The sequence below is a fragment of the Alosa pseudoharengus genome, unplaced genomic scaffold, assembly GCF_046254945.1.
Source record: "Alosa pseudoharengus isolate Yale_2024_CS ecotype anadromous, Long Island Sound unplaced genomic scaffold, YU_APseudo_1.1 YU_APseudo_1.1_scf_6, whole genome shotgun sequence".
Lineage (NCBI taxonomy): Eukaryota > Metazoa > Chordata > Actinopteri > Clupeiformes > Clupeidae > Alosa > Alosa pseudoharengus.
This window is the reverse complement of record NW_027468848.1, coordinates 17,293,200-17,308,977: the sequence shown is the minus strand read 5'-3', so window position 1 is coordinate 17,308,977 and position 15,778 is coordinate 17,293,200. Positions and strand designations below refer to the sequence as shown.

Genomic DNA, 15,778 nt, shown 5'->3' with positions numbered 1-15,778 from the left:
GTTTTTGATGATATTTTTTTATTAAAGGTTGCAGTAGATGGAAATCCTGCTTCACTACAAGAGAAAACGATCAGGAGCAACTCAAAACTACCATTGTACCGCCTTGCATCTTGCGTTGACTTTTTGCTCATTTGGCCTGGGTCAGATTTTGCTCATTTGGCCTAGGTCAGGCGCTCCCAAAGCTGATCTCTTTGCACCAAAATATATTTGTGTACAAAATTTTTTTTAGCGTCATGCTGTGAGGAGCCACTCCAGAGTGCCTCCGAGGGCTTAGAGTGCACTCAGACCCCTGCTGCTGTGTTTGAGACAGCACACCTGAGGTTAGAGGAAGCCCCGATATAAAAACCTCACGGAATGCTATTCCTCAGTCCACACAGACAGAACAAAGACGCTTCCTGCCTCTGCTACCTGAAAAGGTAAGTTTGCATTGCCAATCTAAGTCATGTTTGTTTTTTTACATATTATACATACATGGACATGTTTTGTGGTAAATTGATGCATTTCATACCACGAAATGCATTCTGTATACAAAAGAGTTTGTTACATTGGTGCCCATAAAAGATTGACCCTTAACTGTAGTGTACTGGCAACAACACTGTCTTGGTTGGTATCTTGGTGATGCTTGATGTGTTTCCAGAATGGAAGGGAAACGTGCCCTCCTGTGGCTACTACTGATTGCTGCAGCGGCCTTTCAATTGTCCGCCCAGCACTGGTCTCACGGCCTGAGTCCAGGTGGCAAGAGGGAAGCTCACACTCTGTCAGAAGTAAGATTCATTTAACTTTCACTAACAGTTATGGTCAAAGTATGAGCTAAGCTCTTAGCTTCAATTCTACAGGTCCACAAGCATGTTTGGTCACTGTAAAGAGCAAAAGTGATACTGATACAATATGGAAGTCTAAATTTTCTCGAATGCATATGCACAGCTGTACTTTTGATGTTCTGTCTCTGTAGAATGTAACATTAGAGAATTAAGAATGTCCTTGAAGGGCAAGTGTATTTAGGATGTAACTTTACACAACCCCCTTAGGTGATGGAAGGTCTACGAAAGAGGAGTGCATCGCTTTGTGGGAGTGAATACAGGGACGGTTCCCCATATAAAAGGCCAGATAGACTTGAACAACTGGTGAGCATATCCTCTTGTCCTGTTCATGTTTTCCAGGGAAAGCTCATCATATATTCATTATATCCTGATTAAATTACTAAACTTTGCTCAATCTCTTGTCTGTCTGTCTGTCTGTCTCCCACAGCTTAATCTGATGGAAGGAGAAAATGTAGCTTATGACTGAAAAACAAAAAATGAACAGATTCAATAAAACACTGCAGTGTCTTCTACATTATGGCATTCTCTCAACAATTTGTTAATAAGAATACTGTCTGTCTGTACATTGTACACACAAAATGCAAAGACTGCAGCTACAGGACTGTGTGCTTTCATCTTGCCATCAATTTTGACTAAATTTGGTAGCTCACACACTTCCAAAACATCAGAGTTCCACATCCATGCTTCACATCAGGGATGGTGCACTTTATGTCAGTGATTCTTAAACTAGGGGTCGCCAAAAACTTCCGTGGGGTCGCCAATTATTTTCTGTATTCAGTCTGAAATTATTATTAGGTGAAACAAAGGAAAATAATATTTGCCTTTTCTGCCTTTTTCTTATTTACACGCAGTTAAGAGAAGAGAGAGAAATTTCTTCGTCTTTCAACGAGATCTGGTTCAGTCTATGGGCTACTGGTCCGCTGATAGAAACAATGTAACTATCTGCTCCCACTACGCAAACTCAACTTGTTCCCGCTATTTTAAGTAAAACAAAACAAAAGACAAAGGTAGCCTACTAGCGAAAATGGACAGGTGGCTGCTTAAAAAATTGAACAAATCTCGGAAGTGCCTTCTACCAATGCGTCTACTCCTCCGTGATCCTCAGATGGGACAAGTCTACAGGCCGGTGAGAATAAAAAACAACAAACGCGCGTCGGCTTTATCAGAAAGAATTTCTGAAATATGCATTCACTTGCCAAGTTAAAGATAACCTCGACCACCCACAATGTGTGATTTGCGGCGATGTTCTGGCGAATGAGAGCTTAAAACCTGTCAAAATGAAACGACATCTCAAAATACAGATGTCGGCTCAGCACCGTGGAGGAAAATCTCCGTGTAACCGTATGCCATTCCTCCTAGAATTAACTTGCTATGTTCACGAAAGCATGCCCACCCTTCCCATTGAAATTGTTAAAGATAGTAAACCAGAAAAGGGAAATAAAAAAATACTGTTATTGTTATCGCCATAAATATAATTAATGTAACGTTGTAGGCCTAATGCTGCATGTGTGTGTGCGTGCTTGTGTGTGCGCGTGCGCTACGCATAGCACTCTGATCTGATATGGCGGCAGCCTACTTGTATAATCGTGATTGTTTGGTTTTCTCGGGTCTTGTTCATATGGAGTAAATAAAACAAATGACTTTGCTTTCTAGTTTTTGCTTGATTTAGTTGTTAACGTTTGAGGGGGGTATTTGAGTAAGGACTTAGAATGGGTTTGGGGAAAGTGGTCGCCAGACCTCGCCATACTTTTTTGTGGGGTCGCCAGACAAAAAGTTTAAGAACCACTGCTTTATGTCATAGCCCCGGTGGACTCCTCTCCAAAAATAATGTTTATGGGTGTCAGTGACCTTCAATCAAATTTTTTGTCTCATAACTCTATGACTTTGTTACAGAAGTTCTGAGGCTTGTCTAGATGCTGTTTTTTGGCTTTGGGACAGATTTCTTTCTTTTTTGGAAACCCTATTGTGCAGCCCATTTTTGTTAAAATGCCTCCTTATTGTGGATCTTAAAACAGACGTTTACGAGTAGATGTCAGTCTGAAACTTACTTCCTGGGAGAGCTCCGTCACTGTCTTTGATTGTAGTGATTTGATTGTAGTGCCAAACGTTTTTACACAGGCCACACTGGAGACAGAAGAGACAAAACTTAAAGGAATTATCCGGAGTAAAATGCACTTCAGATCAATTTACGGATGATTGGGAGTACATACGTTGAGTTGACACCCAAATCATGTCATTCGGATGTGTTTTGAGAAAGTTCGATGTTACCGTTTTTAGTCAAAGCTCATTAGCCTGGACGTGACGCGGGCATGTCATTTCGCCACTACAAAACGCTATTTTTATACCTCTTCTACAGTTCCAAACAACATTACACTTACGTGGTAGTGAGTAGAGGGTCCCTAAAGCCAAACCGAAGTATCCCGAGGTCTTTATGTGGTCAGATAGAGAGTCCAGAATGAATTTCATCAAGCCAGTACCTTTCCGGAAATGTTGCCATCTTTGAGTGTGGGGTAACACGCTCTGGAAATTCACAATTTCGTGCCGTTTTTTTTTTTTTTTTTTAAACATAGTCCAGTCCATACAACTTCATTTCAATTTCGAAAGAAATACTGGACTATGTTTAAAAGGAAAAAAAAAAAAAAACGGCGACGAAATTGTGAATTTCCAGAGCATGTTACTCCACACTCATACGGACTTTCCCCTGAAGATGGCAGCAAAGATGCCAATTTAATAAGCTAGCTGGCATCCGTTACACAAAGAGGGAGAGCAGCTCAGGCAGGACACTGTGCCAGCCCTTACTGATACTCTGGTAAACATTAGGAAAAGGAGATGCATGCCTGCATTACAGAATGATACCTGTAAGTCTGACCCAAAACACTGATTATGTTTCACCACAGTTTCTCCTGTGTGTGACTGTGTTTGTGTAAGACACAGATGCAGCCATGTCCTGCGATCAATGATGTACATTACAAAGGTGTGAAAGGCCTCCTCCTTGAGTCTTTGAATAACAGATCAGCAGGATATTTTTTTTTTTTTTTACATTTAATTCAGGAATACAATTCTCAACTTTTAATTCAATCCTTGTATCCACAGCGTGAACAGTAAACAGCATTTTTAATACAGGCTGTAATATGCAATTTGTCACCAATCATTGGTTATTCAAAGGTTGCCTCCGCCTTCAGCTGAACATGGACTTTTCAGGAATTCGCATAAAGACGTATCAAGTTGATACTCAAAAATGTCTTCAAGGTTGGCATGTCTGGTACTGGTAACTTGGAGTCAGATAAAAGGAAGATCTTTAGAAGGTAGAAAGTTTTCCTGTATTTGCTTTGTGAACCTGCATCGGAAATAAATGTAGAAAATATTGCTGTTGGCAGTTGCATTAAAGCTGCCTTATGTTTCACAGATTCTCACAACAATAGCCACTACACCTTTATTTTGACTGATATTTTCTGTACAGAAATATCTACTCACTGTGCAAGGGGATACAATGAAAAGCATGAATTGTTGGCCTGAAAAGACAACATGTGCTGCATCTAAATACAATGAAATACACAGAAGATTTAATTTTACTTAATTTAAGAATTCTGCCAGAGCTGTAGGTTTTCTGCTGCTGCCGGGATTGTTTGAGTCTGATTTGCTTGTCAGATCTGTGGAACTGGAAGAAAACGAGGCTTTCTCTTCTGAATTAGCCCATTTCACAAGATGGGGCCGCTGTGTAAATCAACTTCCTGTGGAACAGCACAGTCCCATAGACAGCAAAAAAAAAGTCCACAGGAAAGACAAAAGCAGGAAGACGTTTTACCCTGCCAATTAAGGCATCATTAACATCAACGAGGCCGGACACCTGGACACTGTGAAATAGGCTTATTCTTGATTGTGAATTTTGGAGAGCTAGCTAGATTGGTTCGATCTTGAAAAAGGAAAATACAGTGTCACATGTCAGTTAACATTCTGTGTGTGTGTGCGTGAATGTGCATATTTGTGTGTCTTTGTAAGTGTATTTAGTGGGTGAGGAAAGATAACAGTTGACAGTCCCTGGTTACACCCATTTCTAAAGCCGGACCTGAATATCCGTGGTGTTGGTGGGGTGTGGTTTAAAGGTATATGGTGCTTTGATATTTATTTATTTATTTATTTAACAAACGCTAGCTAGCATATGAAGTAATCCTGTACATGTGCTCAAATTGACAGCACTCTCTTGCACATCCCTATCCAAGTCTGTGCAGTGATCCAGTTCTTGTTTTCAAATCCTCCGGGTGGGTGGATGAGGAGAATGGGCTAATCAGGCAGAAAGCAAACCTTAACTCTGGGGAGACCGGCAGCAAGACACGGAAAGCAACAGACTGGAAAAGCAAGCTGGGAAGCAAAGTGGCCAACTTTCCGGTTGGTTGTGATGATGAATGCAAGGTAAATCTAGAGGCTTTATTCAGCTCCTTTCTTTCTCTCCGTCCTCCCTTCTCCATGGTCCCCCCTTTCCCGGGTGTTGACAAGTGCTTCATTGTGTTTGTAGTTAATGGCAGGATGGGAAAGGAATCCACACTTTTGTCTCTGGTCTGTTGTTCATTCAGCAGAGGGGTACAGACTACTGGTTGGAAAAGTTTGAAGTTTCAGTTGCATGTGCACATTCTCAAGTGTCTGCATGACTTTCTGTGCACAGGATAATTGTACACCCTAAGTTGTTGTGTTAGGGGGAGAGAGGGATTTATTTATTTCCTCAAATACCGGCAATATCTCTCTCTCTGTGATTGTATTTGTCAGATGGAGGTTGAATTGGGGGAGTTGACAGATGAGGAGGCAGCAGTTATCTTGGATGTTTTGGAAAGAGACAAGGAGTTGCAGAAACGGGAGGAGAGGAGACTAAGGTTTGTGTTTGAATTGGATGTGTACGCACAAATGCACAATTGAATACAGTGCACACAAACACACACTCTCACACACAAGCTAACATAGTATTTATGATAATGGGGAATGTACTTTTCCAGACTACCTTCCATTAGTAACACATGAGCCACTGTCCATGTAAAAGCCACAACTCAAAGCTTTTTGGACATGCTAAACGACTCTGTGAAATTCTAGAATTTACTATATACTCACTCACCCTCACTATTGGGTTGCTTCAAATGATCTGAGGATAGTGGGATGTTGTTAGGTGCAACATTTCACTGTCCCTCAGATGAAAAATCTCAGTTGTGCTCAGGACCATGTCCTCTTTTACAAGACTTCTAGATTGCAATCAGTTGCAGCCCCGTACTTGTTTGTGCTTAGAAGGTGGGGTGACGTGATGAGACCCTTTGTTGTGTATCAGACTTCAATTTGTTCTAGGGTTAGTTGCTGAAGCTCTCAACATTTGACAATGACAGTGTGTGTGTTTGTGTGTGTGTGTGTGTGTGTGTGTTTACCTGTGTTTAACAGCCAACTGGAAAAGACAGAATGTGACCCACTGCGTCTGCGCCAGCTTTCGGGCACATGGTTTACTGAGGAGAGGGACAGGCGACACCAGAGAGGTGGAGTCGACATAGTACATTCCTCCATCCGCCAGAAGAGATGTGTCAAAGGTCACATGCTCTTCTATTGCCTTCCATTAATAGTGACTAAGTGTAAAATCACTGATAAGAATGTCAACTGATTCATGTTGACGTCTGTTAATGTGGTCATGTTGACGCCTGATTCATGTTGTTAAAATTTGAGTAGCCACACACATACTGTATTTATTGATGACCAACGTTTCGCCACACAGCCTTTATCAAGGTTCAATTTATCAAGATTTAATTTCATTTGATAATCTCCTGGCCAGCACCTTTACTTGGGTGTGCATTCCTCCTCCACACTTTTTCAGGCCTCCACAAATTGACACTTGCTGATGAGTAAGAGAACTGACCAAAGAAATGGCATCATTATTGTGCCAATGGCGTTAGTGTCAATAACATTTGACTGTGTGAATATTTAGATTTTTTCTACTACATTTCCGCACGTTATTACAATACTAAGTCTTGACTATTTGAAAAAGTGTAATATGTTTGTGTCTCTGCCGCTTTGCACATAATGCTGGGATGTTAAGCGCTCTGGGGAGTGTGCAGAAAGTGCTTGGTGGTTTCAAGTAATCCTGTGTTTAAGTCAAGTCATTTATTTATTTATATAGCACATTTAAAAACAACAGAGGTTGAGCCAAGGCAAGTGAGAAAAAATATGTCTTGAGATTGGATTTGAAGGAGGTAATTGTAGGGGAGGATTTGATATGTGGAGGGAGGGTATTCCAGAGCTTTGAAGCAGCTACAAAAAAAAAGCTCGGTTGCCACGGGTTTTAAGGCGTGTACGTGGGACAGCAAGCAGTAGTTGGTCTTGTGACCTGAGTGACCTGGTAGTAGAATGTGGGGGCAGAAGTTCAGAGATGTAAGGTGGGGCTAAACCTTTAAGGGCTTTAAAAACAAAAAATAAAATTTTAAACTCAATCCTGAATTTGATAGGAAGCCAGTGTAGCTGAGCTAAAATTAGCGTTATGTGATCACTCTTTTTGGTGTTGGTAAGGAGCCTAGCAGCAGCGTTTTGGACAAGCTGGAGTTTATTCAGGTTTGATTGTGACATGCCAATGTACAGAGAATTGCAGTAGTCTAAGCGGGAGGAGATGAATGCATGGATAACAGTTTCAAGATCAGTTGCGGACAGAATGGGTTTCAGCTTGGCTATGGTCCTTAATTGATAGAACCTGCTTTTGAAAGTCTTTCAACACAACATATCTAAGTCAAACAAGGAGGCTGTTTTACATTTTGGTGAGGTTTGGGGGCAGGCTGGCATATCGTTTTGTTTCTTTCTCACAAAGAAAATTGTTAGTTAGCCCATGTTAAATGAGTGAGTGAACATACAGTGGGCTAGCTAGCCTACTGGATGAGTTGGAGTTGAATTGGAAATGCCATCACAGGCCATATTCAATAACTATTCTGAGATAAGGATCATAACATCAGGATTGATCAATTCTTTATACACTCTGATAAACTGATAAAAATTCTGATTGGAATACCCAACAGACATTCCTCTGACGACTGTTTTTGAGAAGCAGACAGACATTGAATGTAAGCAGACAGCTGAAGAGGATGAAGATAACAGAGATGAGAAGGAGGAAGAGGATCACGAAAAGGGGTGAGAAGTCCTAAGAGTGTGACTGTGCAGGTGCATGTATACCCCAGAGTGTTCTTATAAATGTATAAACTTTTGTGGAAGTGTATGTTTGTAACTGTATCCCATATAGTTGTGTGTCATACCTGCCAACATTTAGCTTTCAAAGAGTGTTTTGTATTGATTAATTGATTCAAAAAGTGTTGAGTGTTGATTCATTGCTGTTTGTGTGTCTAAAAGTAAGCTATCTAGGCCCACTTGGAAAGATGATGGTAACCCACTTGTTTTAACTGTTTTGCCCACTTGTTCTTCATAGGCTATATGTTGTTTTTTGATTCTCTATGAAACACATTTTATTGTCACACTGCAGCCTACACTCTAGACACAACACTGCATTTCAGTCAATGCTGTTATCTTTACTGAAAGTGGTACTCTGCATGCCAGTTTATGTACAATCCACCTGCTGCTGTACTAAGAGCGTACAATCCACCTGCTGCTGTACTAAGAGCGTACAATCCACCTGCTGCTGGACTAAGAGCAAATTATTGGAAAAAGAGAGGAAAGAAAAATGAAGAATAACGCCTCATTCATTGGCTACTTGACCCTTAAAGGAGTACCGTCACAATGTTGAGAAATGAACGTTCTAAAGAATAGCTGGGTTCATTGAATTCAACATAGAATTTTAGAACCTTCAATTGTTGCGGAACTTAGAACGTTCAAAAACCTACACCTTTAAGGGTTAAAAACATTAGTTACTGCCGTCACCTTGCCTACATACAAAGGTGCCTCCCACTCAGAGACAAGCCTCTTTACGGAATGAATACAATAAAACAAAAATATATATATTAAGAAAAAAGAAATGAAATGGCATTCAACTCTTATCAAGTTGGTTACATTTCTTCATTTTAGTGCTGGTTGACTTGGATTACAGTTACAGTTGCATTACAGTTCATGCATGTAAGGTACAATAGTAAATGGGTTAAAATAAAATCCTGAATCATTTCACTGTTACTGCACTGGATGAGTGTACAGTATATGTCTATATTTTATTTTTCAGGGAAAGTAATGCATAATTACAAAGTGCTGTGCAGATTGGTCTTGTATGCAGGCACCCTATAGTTCCCTCTGCTGCATATGTGTATATCCATTTTCAAGTTGTGCTATGTAAAGTTTTGAACACAAAAAAAGTATGCAGCTTTTGTTTAGAATATAGTGGTCATTCAATGTGCTCTACATTTTATGCTTAAAGTATACGTGTTTTGTTTCATTTGTTTCTTTTCCCATTGCAGTTCCCAGACCAGGGTGCCTCCCACACCTCGCCCAAGAATCAGAACACCTCTGCAGCTCGGTGTCAATGTGTGGACTCAAACCATGTTCTCATGCTCTTAATATTCTTCATAAGCACTGGCCTTTTCTGCCTTTGACGGACTTTTTGTTTGTTTGTAAAACAAAAGGACAGGGGCATTAACCATATCATCCATTCAGTCAAATTCTGATCAGAAATACTTCACCATAAAACATGTGCCATGAATGCTCTATCATTTTTACCAAAACATTAGTACACCTCACTTCAGTCTTCTTTCAAAATCACAACAGACACATCCATATGATTAATGATTCAATCCGGCATGTTAACTCTTTGACTTCGATGCCTCTATGACTGATGTTGAACATTTGTTTTGCTTTTTAAAGTGTGAAGATGAAAATGAAAAGAATTCAGAAAACAAAGGTACCGTATCTATCATTTTTCTACTGCACTGCTTTTATCTGATAAGATTATTTGTTCTAGTTTGCTACTATGTCACTATGTTTGATGACTTCAATAAAATTGTTATTATATCATTGAAATAGATGATGCACTGCTAGAATTATGCATATATTTAATGTTTTAGATGTTGTAAGTATGCAGAATGATGGGAGAATAAAATAAAAGGTAGAAATGAAGTGAAGAACAGATGTAATAAAGACTTCTAGATGAAATAACACTTGTGAATTTTCTATCTAGTAGTCTCCACACATGGTGATGTGTCTCCATTAGGAAGAGATGTGGAAGAGAAAGCTGAGGAGAGTATCTCTGACCCGACGCCCTCCTCACTGCAGGTACCTACACACCCAGAGTCTCTCTACAGCTATTATTGTACGTATGATGCGAGAAATTCACTAGAAAGTATTTCTCCTGACCAACAACACCACACAGCCAGATTCATAAGCCGCCCCCCGAAAACACTGATACAGTGTAGCACCTTGATGTTATCTGATGTTAAACAGATCAATTGTAAAAAAGTACAATTTCAGAAATGATCACATGTCTTAGTCTGTGACTGTGTAGACATTGTGAATGACAAGGTTTGTATTTGTACGTGCAGGACACAGACTCTATCAGCATTTTGGAACTTGATCCAATCAGAATTGGCTCAACCAGCAGTTTGCAGTACAATACTACGGTAAACACCACCACAACTGTCTCTTTGTGTGTGTATCTCTCTCTCTCTCTCTCTCTCTCTCTCTCTCTCTCTCTCTCTCTCTCTCTCTCTCCCCTTAATACATAAAATAAATAACTGATGTCTCTGCATGTGTTTTAGTGGAATGGCAGTGTGACAAGTTTGATGAGTGTTGGGGAAATTGGGGATGCGGTTGTGAGTGGACGAATCCAGTTCTCTCTGCAATACCACCACCACAAGGAGGAGCTTGTAGTGTATGTGTATCGCTGTCAGGATCTTGCACAAGCCCGCAGAAACCGCACAAACCCGTGAGTACATTTCAAAAGAGAGAGAGACATGTCACATGTCAATCTCTGTCTCGCTCTCTAAGTCTATGAAAGCACAAGCTTCTTGTAATGTATAATGTATTATTGTATAATATTTATTGTAGGTATGTAAAGGTCTATCTACTGCCAGATATGTCCAGTCAGAGTAAAAGGAAGACATCCGTGAAGAAGAAAACAGTCAACCCAATTTACAATGAGATCTTCACAGTAAGCCACCTCCATCTAAACACCTGACGCCTTTAACGCCTTTAAAAGTCCTCACATTAGAGATAAACCACTGTTCCTCGTGCCTATCCTTCTGTTCTTATGTCCTTTACTTTAACAGAATTTATCTACCTAACACATCTGTCTGCAACTCCATCCCCCCAGTATAAGTTGGTCTGTGTGGTAATGCCTTTGGTTTTGCTCTCCCAGTATAAGGTGGCTGACATCAGGGGTCGTGTTTTGTCGCTGTCCGTGTGGCATACTGAAGCTTTGAGGGCCAATGTGTTCCTGGGGGCAGTGGAGGCCCAACTAAACCAGTGGGACTGGGACAAGAGCCAACCCTGCTGGCACTCCCTGCAGCCCCGAGTGAGTCCACCCTCCTCCTACCCATCTAGCCCCATGTCAATGTGCCAGTGTTACTCCTTACTAGACAAATTACCACTGAACCTCTGAGTGTTTCCATGAGTGCAGTTGTAGTGAGAAATTCCAGAATGTATATATTTTAAATCATTTATTTTAATCATCACCACCCAAAGCCTTTGATCAAGCCAACCCAAATGACCTTTCGTCAGTCATGTCCATGCACAACCTTTTGTCACGCCACATGATGGCGGCAATTAATCATTGATGACAAGGTTTTCTCTTGACACAATCACCGATGATAACTATTTCCTTTAACATAATGCCGGCGTCTCACAAGACAAGATACGGCCGGAGAGAGGGCCCACGTGAGGCCTACTTGCTATATATATCTTGAATTTCCCCTTGGGGATCAATAAAGTATCTATCTATCGATCTATCTGTATCAACTCCCGGATTCGTTAATAAACCTTGAGTTTTTTGTCTTTGCCACTGCTCGGTTTAGATTGTCTCCACTTTGTTATGTAGTTGGATATTTTTTACACTACACAGTGAGGTCTGAAAATAGTTCCCCCAGACATATCTAGTCATATCTGTTTTTCATTATTTTGTTTTACTTTGACTTCTTTCTTGTGAACAATGATCAACATTCATTCTCTGATTACCTGTCTCTATTCCATACTGTCACTTCCATCTTCCTCAGTCTCCTTCCTTACCACTCTAAACCATCTTCCTTGTGCTCCCTTCACCCAGTTCCTCCTGGATCCTGCCATGGGAACTACCACAGGAACCATACTGCTCTCAATGAAGTTCGTACCACCTGGCGCCGAAGGTACACACACAACGTACCAAAAACAAACAAGCGTGAGAGAATTGGGTCTGTGTTGTGGAGCCTGTGTGCTGACTCTCTTGGTTTTTTCCTCACCTCACCCTTTACTTTTCTTCCTCACCCTTTACCTTTCTTCCTCACCCTTTACCTTTCTTCCTCACCTACTAGGCTCTGGCCTGCCCCCTACAGGAGAGTTGCACATCTGGCTTAGGGAAGCTGCGGTCATCTCTTCAAAACAGAGAGTTCCCAGCACATTCGTCAAAAGGTACACAGTTGCGCACACAAACACAAACATGCCAACACACACACACACACACACACCAACACACACACACACTCGTATACACACACACACACACACACACACGCACATCTGGCTTAGGGAAGCTGCGGTCATCTCTTCAAAACAGAGTTCCCAGTACATTTGTCAAAAGGTACACAGTTGTGCACACAAACACACACATACACACACACACACACACACATTCGTCAAAAGGTACACAGTTGTGCACACACACACACACACACACACACACACACAAGCTTACTAATAAGCATCCCAACCTTGTCCTTGTTTCTGTGTGCTCAGCTGTGTGTTACCAGACGAGAACCGGTCTAGTGGCCAGAGGACTCGCGTGGTCAGACGGTCAGCTTCTCCGGTGTTCAACCACACCATGGTGTACGATGGCATCCACGCATCTGACCTCACACACATCTGTGTGGAGATGACTGTGTGGGACAAACACGCACTCGCCGCACATTGTTTGGGAGGAGTGAGGTTCAGCACAGGCGCAGGTGAATGGCACACATCATAAACAATGCATTCATGTGCTATGATGATTATGGCACTCCAGATGAAAATGAGGTTTACAATGAGTTATGCTTCCAGTAGTCCTACCTCACCTACCTCGGTTTTCTGTGTGTATAGGTGTCAGCTATGATCAGACAGTCCTTTGGATGGACTCCTCAGAGGAAGAGCAGAAAGTGTGGATGGCAGTCATGAACAATCACAACCGCTGGGTAGAGACTGCTCTCCCACTAAGAACTGAACTACAACCCTACACCTGAATCTAATTCTTAGGCTTAATTCGCTTACTTGCACTTAGAACTTTGAATGCCAGTGTTATTTGTACCACTTGTGCTTAGTATAAGGTATAAGGTATAAAGTATAACCTCTCTTCTGTAACACAGAAATGCTGTTTCACAAGGATGCCAGTACAGGAAGTACTGCCATGAAGAATTATGTGCAGATATGTATGAGTTGCTCGTATTGCTTTGTAGAATTAATCTCTGAATGATGTGTGATTGCTGCTGTACAACTACTGCACAAAGAGTTTGGAGCTCGTTGTCTTCACTCGATTTTTGCCACACATGCACATCGCACGCACACGTGCAACCATACGGTTGAGTCACAAACATGCACACACACATGTGCAACCATACGATTGAGTCACAAACATGCACACACACATGTGCAACCATACGGTTGAGTCACATTAGCACATACAGTATATGTGCACGTTGAGTCACATTAGCACATATGTGTGCACATTAATGTGACTCAACCATACCAACCGTATCTCCTGGATCAGACTCACTAACTTAACTTCTGGCTATGTCTTAGTTATTTGCCCGACAGCTTAGACCTAAGGTGGACGAGTACAAGCTTGCTAATGCTTATTTACAATTATAAGAATTAACATTTTTAAACATACCTGCGAAAAATGCTCACATGTCATTTCACAGATTTTCTTTTTAATCCTCTCAGCTCTTGTTCCATTTTGATGTCATTTCTGTTATAGCCAGTAGTTAGTTCAGTGTTACAATCAGCTAATGAAGCTTGTCAGGCTCAATCAACACAAAGCAGGGAGATGTTGGAGGGGGGCACCACAATCTTTGATTTTGTAATTTTAGGAAAATATACTGTGTGCTGTGTAGTTTACTGTTTGATTGAGTAAAAAGTGATTAAAATGAGCAAAACTACTGTTATTGGTTCCCTAAGCACAGAATGTGATGTTGTGTGTGTATACCACCTCTGTCACGCCACTTTTTCTGGTGTTATGACACCTAGGAAACCTAGGATGAATTGACCGATTTCAAGGGGCCTGCACTGACAGGGAGCAACATTATGACCCACATTTTCTAACAACTCCCCTGCATAAATGTAATCTGCTTTTTTTAGGAGGGAGGGCAATGACTTTTAGTTTACATTTGGATTTTGTTGGATTGTTTTGTTTTTGTTTTGTCTCGATTTAAACCCTGTATATTATCTAAATGTGTTTTGGTTTTATATGGTCAGGTCCAGTGAATTACATTTACATCAGAGCACTCAAAGAGTTTTACAGATTACTGTCTACTAGGGCTGTCAATTGATTACAAAAATTAATCAAATTAATTACATACTCTGTGATTGATTAATCTAAATTAATCGCATATATAATTTTTGCTGTGAAAGTATTTTAAATATTTAAATTCAAATGAATCATTGAATAATCAGCATTAGTGACATTAAAGTTCAAAAACACTCTTATTATTATTTTCACTGTTCAAATAATGGCCATAATAATCTATGATATGACCTAATATGCTGGGGAAATAAATTCAAAAGTGCTTCGTGAAGAAGTTTTTTTGTTTACATACAAGGCATTTCAGGCCACATATATAACGTAGGGGACACAATGAAAATAAATTAACACTCCCCTCAATGTCAACACTTGCAGACATTGCAAAGGACTTTATTTTCAACACTTTATTTTTATCAACACCATCATGCCGTTTTTTAAAAGTAAATGTTCCAATCAATGATCTAGGCAGCACGTTTTCTTCTCTCTCCTTCATTTTACAGTCTAATTTTTACTGACTAGAACGGCTCGGGGTCAAAGGTCATACGGAATCAATTAATCTGCACTAATTTTTTTAATCAGTTATTTTTTCTCAAATTAATTAATCGAAATTAATCAGTTATTTTGACAGCCCTACTGTCTACACAATCTTACCCATTCACACACACTCACGTGCATATCAATCGATGGCGGTTGCTACACAAGGTAACCTGCACAACTGGGCAGTTGAGGTTCAGTGTTTTGCTAAAGGACACTGACACAGAACCAGGGGGAGTTGGGATTGAATCAGCAACCTTCCCATTATTTCACACTACTTCTCTACCTTGTGCCACTGTCAAGTCAACACTGTCGAGTTGTTGGGAGCAACTACAGAATGTCGTCCGAAAGTTCAACAAAGTTTAGCAGACAAAAAAGTATTTTGCCATTTTGGCTATTTGGTGGAATTAAGGGAAGGAAAACTATCCAGGGTAATTGTTCACATGACTAGTGTGAAACTAAAAGTCACCATGTACTTGAATAACAATAAGTATGTGGCCTGTGAAGGGACATGATGGGAATTTATTTTGTATCTTCTATTGTGTTCCTTCACAATAAATGTTGCATTCTTTCACAATAATGTTGCGTTTCCTCACAATAATTTTGACTTTGCATGGGAATTTTTATTGCTGATGACAGGCCTTGGTGACCAACCTAATATAACAGCTGAGCCCTCATGCTCAGACAAGCAATAGCAGAGACCCGAGTGTTTTGTTTACAGTAGGCTAATGGTCAGCTAGATAAAATGGGCTTGAAATCATGTACAATCGCTAACCCAGGCCTCTGTCAGAGTCAAACCTAAGAC

The 15,778-nt window shown here is 40.6% G+C and overlaps 2 protein-coding genes across 5 annotated transcripts; both read left to right on the top strand.

The window, feature by feature from the left end:
* Positions 1-331: 331 nt before the first annotated feature.
* On the top strand, positions 332-1,317 carry LOC143106066 (progonadoliberin-1-like). The gene is made up of 4 exons (XM_076270242.1): positions 332-416; positions 638-764; positions 1,029-1,124; positions 1,249-1,317. The coding sequence occupies exons 1-4, from the start codon at positions 355-357 to the stop codon at positions 1,285-1,287; spliced, it is 324 nt and encodes a 107-aa protein (XP_076126357.1). The 5' UTR covers positions 332-354; the 3' UTR covers positions 1,288-1,317.
* Positions 1,318-4,887: 3,570 nt separating this feature from the next.
* sytl1 (synaptotagmin-like 1) lies at positions 4,888-15,553 on the top strand. 4 transcript variants are annotated; one of them, XM_076270355.1, is made up of 16 exons: positions 4,888-4,924; positions 5,016-5,231; positions 5,583-5,686; positions 6,237-6,379; positions 7,847-7,958; positions 9,224-9,290; positions 9,627-9,663; positions 9,940-10,034; positions 10,301-10,378; positions 10,517-10,683; positions 10,806-10,908; positions 11,116-11,271; positions 12,019-12,097; positions 12,263-12,359; positions 12,684-12,889; positions 13,023-15,553. In XM_076270355.1, the coding sequence occupies exons 3-16, from the start codon at positions 5,583-5,585 to the stop codon at positions 13,160-13,162; spliced, it is 1,584 nt and encodes a 527-aa protein (XP_076126470.1). In that variant the 5' UTR covers positions 4,888-4,924; positions 5,016-5,231; the 3' UTR covers positions 13,163-15,553. The 4 variants fall into 4 exon arrangements, with proteins under 4 accessions (XP_076126470.1, XP_076126473.1, XP_076126472.1 ...); XM_076270358.1 differs by lacking the exon at positions 4,888-4,924 and having other exon boundaries at positions 4,987-5,231; positions 9,943-9,981; positions 10,012-10,034; XM_076270357.1 differs by lacking the exon at positions 4,888-4,924 and having other exon boundaries at positions 4,987-5,231; positions 9,940-9,981; positions 10,012-10,034.
* Positions 15,554-15,778: the final 225 nt, after the last annotated feature.